We start from the raw sequence: 18,148 nt of genomic DNA on the forward strand, positions 1-18,148 counted from the left end.
ATTGTTTTACCAATTTCACAGTGGTGAGAAAGGGGTCCAGAAGTTAGCCATAGGAAGACCAATGGGCAAAAGTCACAGGAAGGAAGATCTTGCTTCAAGATAGGGAAGAATGATAGATCTTGAAATATGGTATTGGCTGCCTTAAGTGAGTTCCATACCATCGCAAACAGTTAAGCGGAACTTGAATGACCAAATGTTGGATGTTACAGAGGCTGTACTTCTCTCCACCTCTAGGCTGGACTAAACGCTCTTTAAGGTTCAACTCAAATTTCTATGATCCTCTGATATTAATACTTATCCTTGTAAAGGAGGCAATTTTAATGGAAAGAGCATGGATTCAGAGTCAGAGGACTTGTGTTCAACTCCTGAGTTTGCTACTTACTACTTACATAACTTTGGGAAGGTAATTTAAATCAATCAACAAGCATTTATTAAGTGATATGTGCTTAGCACTGTGATAAGCCCTGAGGATAAAAAAGAAAAAGCAAAAAAGATGCTCACATTCTAATGGAAGAGACAACATACATAAATCAGAATGTTCAAGATAATTACAGAATAGATGGAAAGCAACCTTCCATTCTGGGGCTTGTTATGACTATCCTTAGCAACTGAGGGAACCAAGAAAGTCCCCCTGGAGGAGAAGGTGCTTGAGCTGAGTCTTAAGAGAAGCCAGGCATTCCAAGACAGAGATAGGGGGTGCAGTGTCATGTGCAAGGAACAGCAAGTTAGCCTATGACTGGTTCATAGAATGTGTGGAAGGTAGTACATTATAAGAAGAGCTTTAACAAAGGACTAGAATTTTGATCCTTGAGGTAATAGAGAGCCAGCAGGGCTTACTGAGTTAGGGGGTAACAAAGTTAGACCTACATTTTAGGAAAAGATTAGAGTGAGGACAGACCCGTAGCAGGTTGTTGCAGTAGACCAGGCAAGAGATGATGAAGATCTGAACTAGAATTATGGCTGTGTTAGTGGAGGGTGTATTTAAGATCTGTTGTAGAGAAGGAAATAACAAAATTTGTTACCTGAATGGATATGTAGAGTGTGAGAGAGAGAGTAGTTGAGGATGACACTGAGGTTGCAACTGGGTGAATGGAAGGGACATTCCAGAAATAGGAAGTTCCAAAGAAGAGAGTATTTGGGGGAAAGATAATTAATTTTTATTTTGGACTTTGGACATGTTAAATTTGAGATGCCTATGGGATAACTAGTTTGAAATGTCACATAGGCAGTTATGTGGGAATAGAGCTTAAAAAGAGAAACCAGAGAGGGATAAATAGATCTGGGAAATATCTGAATAGAGATGATATTTACACCCATGGGAAGGAGATGAGATCACCAAGCGATGGCATATAGAGAAGAGAACCCAAAATTGAGCCTTGAGAGACACCCGGCATAAAATTCCAGCAAAAGAGGTTAGGTAAGTGTAGCAGCAACCACACTGGCATACCCAGGATGTTTTCTAGCACAGGTTCTTACATCTGCTTTACTAGGAAAGATAGCTGTTAAGGGGTCAACAATCTATTTTAATTACATTCACTAGTTCAGGGGAAAAGTCAGCACCCTGAACTTCAGAGAAAATACAAGCAGAGAAATAAAGACCAACAGACAGGGCTCTGACTGCCTGAATCAATGATACACTTTACATACATCCCTGGTTCAAGAGAGCCTTTACATCTGAGCAGTCAGGGAGCTCTGAACATATGGCCACTCAGAATCTCGACCAGGGAATCACAAGATCCTTCCTATAAGCAATTCCCCAAAGCAAAATACCAACTCAGAGTATACACAAATGCTTCTCAGTACCAGAAGGCATCACAACCCTGGAGAGTCAGTGCCTAATTAGAAATTAGCAGAAGGTGTGAAATCCTTTTTACAAACAAACCTCCCTTAAGCAAGCTTTCCTTATGGGCGGGAAGATCTTAAAGCCCATTAACATTACAGTAAGGAACCAAGAGAGCCCAGAATCATGAAAACCCAAAGAGGGGATAATACTTAGGAAGAGAGTGTCAACAGTCCCAAAAATGCTACAGAAAAGTCAAGAGTAATAATAGAGAAGAAGCCATTCTACTTGACAATTAGAAATATCACTGGCAACTTTGGAGAGAGCAATTTCACTTAAATGATGAAATGAGAAACCAAACTGTAGAGCAGGTGTTCTTAACCTGGGGTCCACGATTTTTATTAAATATGTTGATAATTATATTTAAATATAATTGGTTTCCTTTGTAATCCTATGTATTTTATGTAATTCATTCAAAAACGTTATTCTGAGGATTCCATAGGCTTTGCCAGATTGCCAAAGGTGTCCATGACACACACACAAAAGTTAAGATCTCTTATCGTCTTGGGGGTATGGAGAGTGAATGGAAAGGAAAGAAGTATAAGCACGGATTGGAACCAGCTTTTTCAAGGAGTTTAGCCATGAAAAGGAGGAGAAATGTAAAATAACAAAGCTGTCAGGCATGGTAGAATATAGCGAGGGTTTTTTAAATATTTGGTCATGTTTTTAGCGGCATGGGATGAGTGGTAGATAAGGAGAGACTGAAGATTAAAGAAAAAAAGGAGAAGACAGAAGGGGCAGTCTGCTGTTGAAGATGGGGTGTGGGGAATCAAGGGTATGTGTAAAAGCACTCTTCTAAAGCAGAAAAGCAATCTCAGGGGGCGGCTAGGTGGCACAGTAAGTAGAGCACCGGCCCTGAAGTCAGGAGAACCTGAGTTCAAATCCAGCCTCAGACACTTAACATTTGCTAGCTGTGTGACCTTGGGCAAGTCACTTAACCCCAGTTGCCCTGCCCTCTCCCCTCCAAAAAAAAAAAAAAAGCAAAAAGAAAAGAAACCTCATAATGGAAGGAGTGAAGGAGGAGATGTGGGGAGGGAGCAGGGAGACTTCTCTGAATCTTATTTCCTTCATTTGTAAAATGAGGACAGTCCCTAAAATGATCTCTGAAGTCCCTTTGGACTCTTATACCTTGAGCATTTGCCCACCTTGTCTGCCCCTAATCCCTGCTGTCTTATTCGCATTCTCCTTGCCTTCTGGACTAGGTGCACTAGCTAAATTGGACACCTCTCTCCTCCAAATCTGCCATGTTTTCTCCCTACACTATGCATTTACTCACGCTGTTTCCTATGACTGACATACCCTTCTTTCCCTCAACCTGTTAACAGTTCTAGGAGATCACTTCCATCTAATAAAGCTCAACTCAAATGGCATGTCCTCCAAGAAGTTTTTCTTAATCTTTTCAGTAATGAACATACACATTCCTCTGCCTTCACCTAATGCATCTATCATGGTTTATTGTCTGTTACAGTTATCTATTCGAGATCTGTATGCCTAGCAGAATGCAGCCTCTCTGATGGCAGAGATGTTGTCCAAATTTTATGTTTAGATGTACATTCTGCACACAGTGGGTACTTTATTTAAAAGACTGTGTTCTCTAATGCTTTTCACCAGAATAAGTGGAAAATCCATTTGAGGAAAACTTGCCACTGTTACTCTCTAGCTGTTTTTCTTTTCCCCTAGAGGGTCGTTTCAGGCAGAAACTTTCACACAAATGTAATTAATTTGCATACTTCAAAATTTATAAAATGGAACCCTTGCCATTGAATTTTCCCTTCTGATCCTCTCATCTCTTCCCTGGGCTGCTTTTTTCAAGTATGCATGGCAGTGCCCTCCCTTTTCCTGTAGCTCCTCTTATGTCCATTCCTTCTTTTCTTGGTGGGAAAGGCCCTGAACTAGGCAGAGTGTGGCACAGATTGGGCTGGTCCTGGTTTGGATCCAAACTATCACCTGCATTGCCCCCTGCCACCTACTGACATAGGTAGCAACCCCTTACTGGCTGTTCTAGGCTGGTATATATAAATTTGTAGACAAGAATTAAAAGTAATTTCTCAGGGACTCTCTCACCTGGATAGGCTACATGGCAATGGGCCCATGGTATGGATGAGATTTTGCTCCTTTGATCCTAAGCACCCTGCAAGCCAGTTTGCCTTTTCTCTTGCTCCAGAAGAGTAACAGCCAGGTCTATCATCACTACCCCACCCCCTTGTTGCCAAAAGTGTGAGAAATTATGGCCTGGAGTATGCCCATCCTCATTTCTCAGTATCCTCATCTCTGAGACCAGGCAATCACCCTGGGCTGTGAAGCTGCCCATGTGGCTGTAGGGTGCTTTGGGAACCAGGGGTGAATGCCAAGTTGCACTTGTATCTTATCACCCAGTAGGTGTCCCGGTCACCATGGTGAAGTGAATAGAGTAAAATCTCATGGGTCATGTCTCTTTTTATTTTTTAAAGGTGCTAAGAAGACTGAAACAAGTAAAGTTGCTGATGAATCTGAAAAGACCATTCCAGAAGGGGTAGTAGTCAATGGAAAAGAGGAAGACCAGACAGTGGAAGAAGCTCTCAGCAAAGGAATGAGTCAGATGACCACCAATACTGATGCAGATGTGGATGCCTCCAAGGAAAAAACTGAGTCAGTCACCAGTGGTCCCATGTCCCCAGAAGGCTCACCCTCTAAGTCCCCATCCAAGAAGAAAAAGAAATTCCGAACCCCGTCCTTTCTGAAAAAAAGCAAAAAGAAGGAGAAAGTGGAATCCTGATTTTCCCATCCTCAGGTTCCCACTTGCTTCTCCTTCTTTCCTGCCCTTTCCCTCCCCTGTCTCTGTCTCTGAAAATACAGAGCCACAGAAGGATAGAGTAAGATGTAGACTTGTACAACTGGAAGAGACCTTAGAATTCATCTAGTACCATCCTTTCAGTTGACAGAGGACACTGAGGCTCATCAGGGGGAAGTGACTTGTCCAGGGTCACCTACTAGTTAGTGGCAGAGCCAGGACTAGAACCTAGGTCTTTTGACTCCCAGTCCAGTGTTCTTTCCACTGTGGCAATGCTGCCTAGCTGCAAGCTGCCTTTGTTAGAATGGTGCCCGCCAATACTGAGCCAAAGGCTGGAGACCAGGAATGACTCCCAGCCTCTCACACTTTCTATTAAATGTGAGAGGGTGGGAGCTTTCCCAGTTCATAATCTACTCTTTCTCTCAGGAACCTAGTTTCCTGCTGATATAGCTGTAGCTAACAGAGTCATTTTGTCTTTCTTCATTCGGGGTTCCCATCACCTCTGCTTGAGGACCTAAACACTTTCCTGTACCCTAAGCAAATGCTGATTTTCACTTTTCTGTTCATAAGGGCTCATTGTTCGGTCTATATTTCCCTGGCTACTAGACCCTGAGCTCTTTTCATAACTCGTGTGTGTGTGTGCGCGCGCGCACGCAGGTGTGTGTGCATGTGTGAGTGTGTGTGTTTGGGGGGAGGGGAGCGCACATCCTGGCAAGAGTTGGCAGAAATGAGTAGAAGAGTAAAAGTTTCTGAATTCAGGGAAGACAAGTGGGACTGAAAGCTAAGCAGCTGCTTGCTCAACAACCAAAGAATATCATTTTGGTTTTACTAATATGAAAAGGTCAGAATTTCTTGTCCCCTTAAAACTCTAGAGGCTGAGACCACATTTGGCAAAGGTGGAGGGTGGGAGAAGATGCTCTGTCATTCTGTTTCTTAGCTAGGGCAGAGATGGGGGAAGCCTAGGACCTCTGCTTGATTCTGGATTTCACAAAATAAGATGGGACATACTATCCCCTCCTTGTCCTTGTGTCGAAAGGCACAAGTTCTACCTCCCTTAATCAATGCTTGGTTGTCATGCTTCCCTTGGGGATTTAGCCCTGTTGGTTAAAGATCATTTCCCTTAAAACCAGGACCCTTTGTTTATAAGAATAAAGGCCCTTCCATTTGGTAAGCCACCTGTGGCCCCTCCTAGATATGAGAGAAATTAATTTATATCAGGCAGAGATGGAAGGGTCCAAAAGCTACCTGAAACCAGGCAGCTTAGGCCAATGCTGGGGAAATGACTGAATCTCCTCATCACTTCTAAAAACACAGTCTATATCATCAATCCATTTCAGAACCTGATAAACGCTGCAAAGTTGTTTATTTTTAATACCAGCACTGCCTTTTAAAAAACATTTTGTCATGGGGCATTTAATAAAGGAAGCACTAGGAAACAGGTGTGCTATTTTCTCTTCTAGGCAGTGATATTTAAGAAACCTTCTTTTCTACTCTGACCCAATTAGTATAAAAAAAAAAAACCACACCAAATCTATAAGAAGACTTTTCAGTACCAAGTGCTATTGTTAGTTTAGAATCACTATTGATCTTTACTCTCCCCTGTTTAATAAGAACAGGAAAATGGAGTGAGTATAAAAACTCCATCTGACCTCCCCAGTGAACTATTAGCTCACCATGCTGTCAGTGAGAGAGGTGCTAATGATGACACCAACATGCATTTGTGCCCAAGTGAGTAGCAAGGGCTTCTCTGCTAAGTTAAGGGTTTCACTGCTGGGAGTGGGGAGCTGGAATGAGGAAAGGTGATTTTGTTTTTTTTCTGTGGCCATATAAAAAACAAAGCCCTTCATGTCACCAGGAACCCAGACCCCCAGATGTTGCTTCTTCAGGATGTCCTTTCAGAGTCAGTAAGTGAACGCTTCTGTGTTGTCCGAGTGAACAGAGGGAGTCCAAAAACATTGGAGAGCAGACATTCCTGTCCTTGAAATCACAGTCATAGAATCTCAGCACTAGGAGAGACCTCAGAGGTCATCTAGTCTAAACCATACCTGCACAGAACCACTTCCACCATATCTCTAGTAAGTGGTCATTAAACTTTCTCTTGATGATCTGAATTATTGGAGTACTTACATCCCCAAAATACCCCATTCCTCTTTTGGACAGCTTAAATTGTTTGAAAGTCTTTTATCAAGCCAATACGTCTTCCTTACATGTACATTAAATACCCCTGTAATTCTCTCCTGTTGTTTCTAGGTCTGCAGTCTGGGGCCGGACAAAACAAATCTAACTCTTCGTTCACGTGACAGCTTTTAAAATATTTGTAGATAGCAATCACAAATCCCCTAGGCATTCTCATCTCCAGATTAAATAGAGCCAATTACCTTTCTTTTCTTTCTTTTTAAAAATAGTAGCAGGGCCACATGTAAAAAAAATGCTGGTTTCAAAATCTCCAAGGTCTATACAATGTGACTAGAATGTAACTGTCTTATAACAGTAACATGGGCAGCATAGCATTCTAGGGGACAGAGTGTTTATCTTGGAGTCAAGAAAGACCTGGGTTTAACTCTCACCTCTGACAATTAACCAAATGACTGCAAGGAAATCATTTCAAATCTCTAGACCCCACTTTCCTCATTTTAAAAATGGGTTTCATAATGCCTGTAATATCATGAGGTCCAAATCAGTCAAAGTATAAAATACTATGTAGATGTCAATTTTCATTATTAAATCCCCTTGGATGTGGTCCAAGAAAGACCTGTCTTAGGCTAACTTTTACTCTATATCAGAGAGCAAAGTTCTCATGTGGAATCCATAGCTATAAGGTTGTTTGAGGAAAACACTTAGAATAAAGGAATGTCCAAACTGGAAAGGAACTTAAGAGTTTATCTAATAAAACCGTCTCATTGTACAGATTAGGAAACTGAGGCCCAGAGACATTCTGACTTACCCAAGTTCACAGAGTTATTAAGTGGCAGAACTGGGATTTGAACCCAGGTATTCCACCTCAAGTCCAGGTATTCTTTTCATTACCCAGTGCTATTTAGGAGAGAGTTTTAGTGAAGAGATAGAGGAAAATGTCAGCAAAGTTGAAGGTTAGTACAACTATTTCCTGTTCTATCTGAACTTAAGGCAGAAAACATTGAAGCATCTTTCCAAACACCTTTTTAATTTGCCCAATGGAAAAGGTACAGCCCTGTCCATAAAAATAAGTATGCTTTAGGGTGACTAGCAGAGTGGTTGTTTTTTCCTTTACTCCTAGATGAAATAAAGATGAGAACAGAAATAGCTCTGAAAAGAACTCATAGGAGGAGGATCAATGATTAGTTTTAAAATGTTACCAATTCATGTATGGAGTGGGAAAAAGAATTGAGCAAAAAATCATTCTAACTTTAAGCTGATATCATAGTTATTTAGTTTAAGAGAGTACCTGGCTGAGCATAGAAACAGGCAACACAGTGTGTATCCTAAGATAGGGAACTGCAATGAAGCTCAAAGGTTATCTTGTTCAACCGCCACTTTACAGAGGAGGCCCAGAAAACACATGGAACTTCCCCAAGGTCACAGAGATATTAAGCAACAGAGCCGACATTTGAACACAAATCATCTGACTCCAGACCTAATGTTCTTTCCGTTATATGGGAAAGGAAATATCTTCTATATGCTGCTTTCCTTGTATTTCTGTTCTATCATTTAGCCAACTGCATGGATAATTTCATCTATAGAAAGAGTCCTGAATATGGAGTTAAAAGATCTAGGTTCAAATTCTGGCTCTTCTACTTACTGCCTATGTGACCTTGGACAACTCACTTAATGTCCCTACACTTTAGTTTCCTCACCTATATGATGCAGGTATTGGACAAAGTGATCTCTCTGGTCCCTTTCAGCTTTAAATTCATGATCCTTGACCAGTACCTAAACTTTTGAAAGGAAGCCTAGCTGAAGGTGATATTTAGTGATAGCTATGCCTAGGCAAGCTCTGGTGTAAAGTTTGGCTAGTTTCCTAGAAGTGAGTTAGGCAGACACTGATTTCCCACTCCAACTTCTAGCTCAGTCTCCTAGCCTAATTTTTGATCAATTGTAATTTTTTTTTAATTGTGGCTTTCTGCCTCTCAGTCAAGTAATCAATATATGCCACCTCTTCCTCTCTTCCCTCTAATTTGATTGAACAACCCCCCCCCCAAAAAAAAAACCTACCATAGGGTTCCTCCTCTGCTATAGGCATCAGATGAATGTATTTAAATCATTTTGGGAGATACTAGGAAGAATAAAATATGATTTTAACAAATCCCACCTTCATAAATAATTTGTTATGCCACAGATCCTTTTATATTTGAGGTCAAATCATATACCCTATAAATACAGGGATCAAATAGGATCATAAACTTGGAGCTGAAAGGGACCTCAGAAGTTTTCTATCCAACTCCCACAGATAAAAGATGAGGAATTTGAGGCCTAGAGTAGCTAAGGGACCTGCCCAAGGTCACAGAGAAAGAGGCAGAGCAGAGATTCAAACCCAGATTGTCTGACTCAAAAGTTCGCCCATCTTTTCACTGCACAAAGCTGCTGCTTCTGCCTTTCTAGAATAGGGTAAGCCAGTCATTTAAAAGTTATCCCGCATACAAACATTAGAATAGACCATCATAAGGTTTGTCTGCTCAGGGGCAATGGGTGTGTGCGCTCATGTGTGTGTTTGTGTGTGCCTGTGCGAGAGGGAGAGAGACATTCTGTTTCTTTAAGAATAATTATTTATTAATGTAAGACATCTGTACAGTGCTTTTTGATTTAGAATGATGTTATTTAATTTGACCTTCACAACAACTCTATGAGTTAAGTAGGGCAGTACTATTATTCCTGTCTTACAGATAAGGAAGTTGGGGTTCAGAAAGGTTCTTTGACTTGTCCAACCTCAGACAGCTAGCAAATTGTACTGGGAGCTTTGGAAAGTCAAGAATTCCAGATAAAGATTCTACTTATTATAAACTTGCCTAGGGACATATGCAGCATACAGTCTGCATGCTTAGCTTTGCCATTTCCCAACATGCTTATTTTCTGCTGTAGCTCCAAGCCAAATATAACCTATCACATTAAACCCATATGTGACCATTTTAAGTCTTTTAACTAGCAACACTGCAATCATATTCCGTTATATTCATATGCCACAGTTTATTTAGCTACTTCCTCCAAAACTCTCTTTTACAGAGGAGGAAACTGAGTCCCAGAGGAGGTAAGTAACTCACCCTAGGTCACACAATTGATAGTAGAACTAGAAGAAGACTGTAAATAATATATCCAAATTCTCCACCAACACAATTTGAAAACACATGGGGCAACTCTCTTCTCCACTGTTTTGAGTATTTTGAAAGGAAACACTTGACTTAATAGAAAATTAATAAGCATGGACTTGCTCTGTAATTACATGATATCTGCTCACCAGTTATTCATTTATAAGTTTACATCTGTGCACAGTAACACTTGTGCTGTACAATATGTGAAGCACAAATAATGATGTAATTATTCCAAAATAACCCAGCAATTATCTGAACAATTATATATTGGATTGCAGTTATTTGTGCCAGGATAAAGAAGTGGTTACAAAAGCAGAGTTGTAGCATAAATGAATTGCCTTCAGCTCTGTTGTCATTTCATGTGGAGGACACGTGTACCCAGCAATCAATGGGTAAATTTTAGGCAACCCACACTCCTCCTATTCAGTGCAGAAAGGAACTGTCAGCGTTTTCTTCCAAGTTATCTTGGAAATGGAGGATTCTCCTTTTAGGGGAGCCTGCTTGAACAGCAGGGAGTAAATGCACCTATTCATTGCAGGGAAAGGGAGAAGGATTTTTTTTTTTTAATTTTCATTAAAAGCCACATGCCCTGAAAGCTCTGCTCTAAAGCTCCCACTTCTCATCAAGAGGGTTGAAGGGCAAGGGGACTTAGGCAGGGGTGGAAAGCACCTCACAATTTTTGCCATTCATAAAGATGGCATATAGGTATGTGTACTTTGGTGGGGCATCTGATTGGCTTATAACAAGAAGCGAGAAAGAGTTGTATGCTTTGAAAATAGAGATAAAGATCATTTGGGAGACAGGAATAGCATTTACCTCATAAACACAGTAGCACAGGCGCTAGACCTGAGTCTTCATTAATACAGAGATTCACAAATGAGGAAATTCCCTTTACCAATGTAAAGTCGGCACCTTCTCCCCAACTTACATCAATAGAGCACTTAAAGGTTAAGTCCCTTACCCTGGATACCACCCAGCCAGTAGGTGCCAGAAGGAGGACTTGAACCACGGCTTCCTGGTTCTTAGGCTAGGCTTCCTAATTACTACACCTTGTTGCTTCTCCACACATAGTAATCCCTCAATAAATTCTTGTTGGGTTAAATTGAATGGAGCAGAAATGATTAAGCTTTTCCAGTGTGGAACTGCTGTGTTTTCAGGTATATGATTTAACTCTTTCAAATCCATGTAATAAGAAATGTTCATGTAATGAGATCTTGGTATTTTATGAATCCTATAAAGAGAAGATTTTACACATACCTATACACCATTAGAAATACAGAATTTGGAAGTCGGAACATTGACCACTTTCATGGTTCTTTTTGAATAACTGGCATATCCAGGCTTGAAATGCATTTACCAAAGGGAAAAGCAAAGTGAAAATAGCTCATATACAGGCCTTGGGTTAAGTCATGGAATTCCTCGGACCTCAGTTTCCCCAGCTATAAAATGAAAGGGTTGGACTAGATGGCCTCTGAGGTCCCTTCCAGATATACAGCTACGACTCAGACTCAGTAATTTCATGAAGACTTAAAAACATAAAAAGGAAAAAAAAACCTACCACAGCATAATGGAGGGAAACTAGCCAGACAAATCCCTGGGACATGAAAGCAAGTTTAGTCTCTTCTGTTCCTGGTCTGGAGGATCCCAAAGTGGGCTAATTACCACTATGGGGGGGGGGGGGTTATGGACCATGAATCTTACATTTTCCATTTGGTGCTCAGCCTTGATAAATATCAGAAATTGTGGTGATTGGCCATTGGAACTAGAACGAACCTCAGAGATCATCTGGTTCAAACACTCATTTTACAGATGAGGAAACTGAGTTGGCAGAAAATGAAAGTGACTTGTCCAAGGTCACATGAATAAGCAGAGAAATTGAGATCTCTATCAAGTTCCTTGAACTCCAGAGTCAGGGGTCTTTCCACCCTATTACACTGCCACTTCAGTGATAATGTTGGAATCAAGACTGAGCACTGAGATAATTGGAATTAGCATTTCCGCTAGAGGGAAATAGGAGCACTTGCATTTTCTGATTGCCCCAGTATCTGTCAGCTCTCCCTTCCCTCCACAAATCTTACTATTGTGAGCAGTAACAAAGGCTAGCTTTAGTTTGGCAAAGCCCTTAAATTTCTCTTCAGATCTGGAAACAGGTGGGGCTGCTGGAAAGAGAAAGAGAAGTTATATCTATATCAAAATCCTAAACTCTCAGCTCCTCAGAGGGAGCTACCTGGTATAGATAGCTTCCAGACGGGTTCTCTGTTAAGAGTGAAGCTAATGGATTGCAGCAACTGGACTTGGGCTCAAGAGGGTTATGGGAACAAGTGGTAACACCTTTACAACTTTGAAAGGACTCAGCAGAAACAGATCCCCAGGTTCCTCCCAACTTCATCTCAGGCCCAACCCAGGCCTCTAATCCCACCCCAAAGAATGACTTTGGTTTCTCCTTGTGGGTTGCTCTACAACTATCTCCTGCAATACACATCTGGTAACTGCTCAGACTTGGTGTTTTGGCCTCTCACCAGAAAGGAAAGGAAAAATGAAACGGACAGAAGCCTGGGATGGCCTGTGCAGTGGCTAAGTAAAGCAGAGTAAGTCTAGGGTACAGTGTTCTGTATAGTTATTGGGCTGTTCCAGTGAAATGTCTGTGTCTGACAATCGTGGCTTCAAAGTGCTATTTAATGTCTCCACTTGTACATATACTCTCTAAGCTTGGCCTTTTGCTACTATTGTGAAATTTAAAGTCGGGGTTTCATGTACATATGTACGACTTCAACTACCAAGACGCTTGCACCCTGTATCTTGGCATTACTGCTGGCAAACCGTCCTGCCTTTCTTCAGCATGTCAACACTTTTGGAACAACGGTGACATGCAGATTAATGGTTGGTCTCTTGGGCTTTTACTTTGCAATTTTATATATACATAATATGGCTATATTTACGGGTTGGTTTTGTACAGTTTGGGGGTTTGCATCTCCAAGCACCAATGCTGTCCTGCTATTTCCAAGAGAATGTTTTGGAAACCCTGTCTGAGCCCTCTCACTTTGCTTGTGTTTGAGTGTCTCATCCAAGGGGATGTATCCCTACTATGGATTACTACTACTTTGTGTGCTGTTCTCTCATGAATGGATATTACCATATTAAACATAATGTTCTCAGCCTCCTCCTCCATGGGCCTCTTCCTTCACCGGGCATTGTGGCAAACATAGTGAGGCCAGTCAAAACAAAGCACCCACAAAGTGCTACTTGTACTCATAAAGCTGTTTACCCCTTCCCAGAGAAAGTACAACAGAACATATCCAAGTTAACAAAGACAAAAGAGGACACAGAAAGAACTACAGACTAGGATAGTCAGGGAGGCTTCCTGAAAAACATAGTACTTAGGTTGGACCTTGATGTTTCGATGGGCTCTGGTCAGGTGAAGAAGAGAAATAAAGGTGTCCATGCAAGGGAATGGCATAGAAACAAAGACAGGAAGGAACAAGACAAAGTGGAGGAAACATCATGGGATGAAAGAAAGATCAGAAAAGGGGAGAAGGAAATACAAATCTTGGCTTTCTCTCAGTCCTAGGTCCTCACAACCCCTAACACTCAGACAAGGATTCAGCAAAGCCATTCAGATACTCCACTTCCAGACTTCCTAATGTCAGGGATGACAGGATTTAGCACTAACAGAAACCTCAGAGATCACTTAGTCCAAACCCCTTCTTTTACATAAAAGGAAAATGAAGCCTAAAGATAATAAATTATTTACCCAAGGTCACACTTATTCACAGAAAAACATAGAATTGAAGGGGACCTCAATGGACATCTAGTCAACCCAGATCCAAAGAAGAATCCCCACAATAACTTACCCAGAAAGTGGCTGTCTAGCCTCTGTTTAAAGACCCACAGGCGAAAGCTAAACTACTCTGTAATGAGGCAGGTGATTCCTTTTTTGGTCATCTTTAATTGTTAGGGACTTTTCTTACATCAAGCCTAAATTTACTTCTTTACCACTGTTTCTCCTGGTTCTGTCTTCTGGAGCTAAAGAGAACCAGTTTTCTCCTTCCATATGACAGCCCTACAAATACTTGAAGACAGCTCTTGGCTAAACATTCCCCTTCATCCATTCATTTAGTCAATTCTCATATGACATGAACTGAAGGCTTTTCACCTTCCTAGTTGGCCTAGTAAAACTGTCACCTAGAACTAAGCAGAATACTCTAGATGTGTTCTAACTAGGGCAGAGTTTGGTTCCAGGGGTTATTAACCTTAGATCCACGTACCCCAAGAGTTCAGGGGAGTTCATGAACTTCGATGGGGAAAATTATACTTTGATTTTCACTAACTGAAACTTAGCATCTCCTTCAATTATTCTGAGAAGGGATCCATAGGCTTCACCATAGCAGCAAAGAGTACATGACACAAAATGGTGATCAGAACTCCTGGTATAGTGGGTCATCTCCCTATTGCTGGAAACTATGCCTCTCTTAAAGCAGCCCAACATCACACTGGTGTTTTTGGCTGCCAAAACAGAGAGTGATAGAGCAAAGATTCAATCACTACCCCTCCAGCTCCAAATCCAATGCTCTTCCCACTAACCACGAAAAAAAAAATCCAATCTCCACTCCCCACTTTAGGCTTAGGTCAGAATCTCATCCTATCCTGGATTTAGTACCTGGTAGATCTATAATCCCTTACAGCCTCATCTGTCCACTCACTTTTTGGACGTTCTGACTTTGTTGCCTCTACCATCAGTTTACCCCCTGGCCACATTACTGACCAAAGGATCTTTTAGGAGTTTATATCTGAAATTCATCTGATATATATTATACAAATGTCACATCTTGTCAGCTTAACATTCATTTATGTTTGTTGATACCAACAACACAGGCCCTTCACTAAAAATCCTCCCCTGATACCCATAGGACCTGGGACCTTGAAAACTGTGCCAGTGGGGTACAAACTCTGACAGGTTCTATATGGTTAGAAAGGCTTTGAAGACAGGATTAACAACAGATGATGTTGTCTATAGCCTCAGCAACAAAAGGTTGGTCACCTCAACAGAAAACATAGTGGATTTGAGTCAGAGGACACATATTCGAGTCCCAATCCTTCTCATTACTATCTGTGTGTCCTTGGGCAAGTCAATTTCTTTGGCCCCAGTGCCTCAAATGTAAAATTTGGGGGAGGGGAGTAGGAATTGTACTAAATAGCCTCTGAGGTCCTTTCTGGCTCTAAATCCATGATTTTGCAATTCAGGTGATGAGTTTTTCGGGCTACAGCAACCCACAAAGATAGAGGGAATAACCATAATAGTGGCATCATCTAACTTTTGAAGTGCTAGAGTTCTACACAGCACAGAGGAGGACTGGGGGCATCTGGTAATTAATTTTAGGAAACTTGTTAGCCTAGATAAAGCACTCTAAGCCTTTGGCCAGAGGCTCTTATACTATGATTTCCCAATGATACTTTTTTGTTGGGGGAGATGGCAAAGTCTTCCTAAGTGATGCCCAATAGTCACTCCATTCAAGTCAAGTGTTTATTAAGGGATGATTGTGTGCCAAATACTGGCCTAGTCACTCAGAATACAACAGCAGAAATAAAAGAGTCCCTGTGCTCAAGGGGCTTATACTCTCTTGAAACAACACGTAAACAAGTGAGAAGAATGCAAAATAAATACAAAGCAATTGATGGGGGAAGCTAACAATTGGGAGAGATGAGGAAACACCTCTTCAAGAGGAGGGAGACTGAACAAAGCCTTGAAGAAAGTTAGTTCTAGCAGCAGAAGGGGGAGGAAGAACATTTCAAACATGGGCTAGGCACACAGAGACTGTGCAAACACATGGATTATTGCCATGTATCACAAGTAGATAGATCTGTAGTGTTGGAGGGCTTGGGGTGGGGAGGTAATGTATAATAAGCCTGGAAAAGTAGGCTGGAGACAGATGGTGAAGGGATTTAATCCCAGAGGGGTTTGTATTTTATCCTAGAAATAATAATGGAGCCAACCAAACTTCTTGAGCAGGGAAGCGACATGCAATTTAGCCACTGGGTGTAGAATGGATTGGAGAGGAAAGAGGTTTGAGGCAAAGAAACTAATTAGGTGGCTACTGAAGCAGTCCACTGAAGAAGTGATAAGGGCTTGAACTAGGGTGTAGCTGTGTGAGTAGAGAGAAGGGGACAGATGAAAAAAGTGTTGTGGAGACAGAAACAATAGATCTTGGCAGGTGATTAGATATGGAGGGGGCAGGGCAGGCTGAGTGAGAGTGAAGATTGAAAATAACTCTTGGGTTTCAAAACTAGCAGATGGAAGAATGGTGGTATAGAAATTGGGAAGTAAAGAGGAGGGGTTTAGGGAGACAGATAATGACATATTCTGGATGTGTTGAGTTTGAGATTCCTGTGGGTCATCCAGATGGAGATGTACAGGAAGAAGTTGGAAACCCTATCAAATTGGAGCTCAGGAGAGAAATGAGGGATCGATTTATAGATTTGGAATTCATCTTAAGAGAAATGATAGTTGAATCCATAGAAGCTGACCCTATGACCAGGAAAAAGTATGTAAATAGAAAAAAGAAAGAAGAATAGGCCTGAGTTCTAGAGGGGGAACAAGGATAATGATCCTGAAAAGGAGGCTGAGAAGGCACTCTCAGACAAAGACACACACACACACACACACACACAGAGTTAATATGAAGGGGGAAGCTATTACCAAGGACACCTTTCGTGATTTCCACCTTCCTCTCCATTTCAGGTTACCTTCATTTACTCTGTATGTGTCATCTATATACCTAGTTATATGCCTGTTGTCTCCCCAACTAAAATGGGAAATCCTTCAGAACAGGTCCTGTGTTTCTGCTTTTCTTTGAATCTCTAGGGCTTATCATAGTACTTGGCACACAGAAATCAATTGATAAATAAATGCCTATTGACTGACTGACCCTACCTGGAAAAGAATCCCTTCTGTCACATCCCCAATAAGGGACTACCCAGCCGTTTTTTAATGACCTCTAGTTCTGGGGACTTTACTATGTACCAAGATAGTCTCTTCTACTTCAGGGCTGTTATAATTATTAGGAAGCTTTTCTTTATGTTGAAATAAAATCTATTTCCCTGAACTTCTTACTCTGCCAAGCCTTGGCCTACAATTCCTCCCACCATCTGCTACTTTCAATCCTCCTCATGTGCTGCTGAATGAAGCTGCAGAAAATCACAAAACTATACATATATACTTACATAATATACCACTACAAATTTTTGTCACACAACCTCAACTGGGCCTTCAGTACAGCAAGGCAATCCTTTTATACCTTCCTAATCAATTTGCTATCCCATTCATCACATGTCTCCCTTCCTCCTACTCTCTCATCTGAAAACCTTGTCTCAATTCACTGAAAAAAATTAGGTCATTCACCAAGAGCTCCCTCTTCTTCCTTCCTCATCTCATATTGCTCAGGTACCTTCCACTATCTCCTCTTTCACTCCAGTGCTTTATAAAGAGGTAGCCCAAGGCAAACTACTCTACATGTAAAAAGTGATCCCATTCCACGTACCTTCTCCAGGACATCTATCATCTCTATCATCCCCTCTCTCACTAATCTTCAGTTTCTCCCTATATACTGGCAGCATCTCTCCTGCCTACAAACATAGCTATTCCCCCCTACCTCCTCCTCAAAAAACTATTACTTGGTCTGTCCATCCCTGTTGGCTATTATCCGAAAAACTCCTTGAAAAGGACACCTACAGTTGCTGCCTCCTTTTCCTTTCCTCTTCCTCTCTTCTCAACTACTTTACAAGTCTGGCTTTTTTTGACTTCATCACTCAGCTGAAAATGTTCCCTCCACAGTTACCAGTGATCTCTCTCTTTTTTTTTTTTTTTAAAGTAATTGGGGTTAAGTAACTTGCCCAAAGTTACACCGCCAGTTATTACCAGTGATCTCTTAACTGCTAAATCTAATGACCTTTCCGAGTTCTTATTCTTCTTGACCTCTCAGTAGCCTCTGACACCACTGATTGCCCTTTTTCTCCTTAATATTCTCTTTTCTCCAGGTTTTCATGACACTTTTCTCTTCTGGTTCTCCTACCTGCCTCTCACTGCTTCTCCCTGGTTTCCTTTTCCGAATCTTCATACAGGTCCTGCCCACTAACCAAGGGTACCCTCAAGTCTCTGTCCTTGGTCCTCTTCTATCCTCCTTCCACACTATTTCATTTGGTAATTTCATTCGTCAGCTTCCACGTTTCAATGATCATCTCAGTTCTGAGAATTCTGGGACC

General features: G+C 41.4%; 1 protein-coding gene and 1 long non-coding RNA gene across 9 annotated transcripts in view; one reads left to right on the top strand and one right to left on the bottom strand.

The window, feature by feature from the left end:
• Nucleotides 1–13,055, top strand: part of ADD2 (adducin 2) — an 88,560-nt gene extending 75,505 nt beyond the window's left edge. For all 3 annotated transcript variants that reach the window (XM_069068840.1, XM_069068842.1, XM_069068841.1), the window contains exon 15: nucleotides 4,291–13,055. In XM_069068840.1, coding sequence (XP_068924941.1) covers nucleotides 4,291–4,595 — 305 coding nt within the window. In that variant the 3' untranslated portion in view covers nucleotides 4,596–13,055. The remainder of the gene's footprint in view (nucleotides 1–4,290) is intronic.
• LOC138146789 (uncharacterized) overlaps nucleotides 1–18,148 on the bottom strand; it is a 60,490-nt gene that overhangs the window by 41,578 nt on the left and 764 nt on the right. The gene's annotated exons all lie outside the window — the stretch shown is intronic.

This window comes from Petaurus breviceps, unplaced genomic scaffold, assembly GCF_028583685.1.
Source record: "Petaurus breviceps papuanus isolate PSGF00001 unplaced genomic scaffold, PetGlider_PUasm1.0 90775, whole genome shotgun sequence".
Lineage (NCBI taxonomy): Eukaryota > Metazoa > Chordata > Mammalia > Diprotodontia > Petauridae > Petaurus > Petaurus breviceps.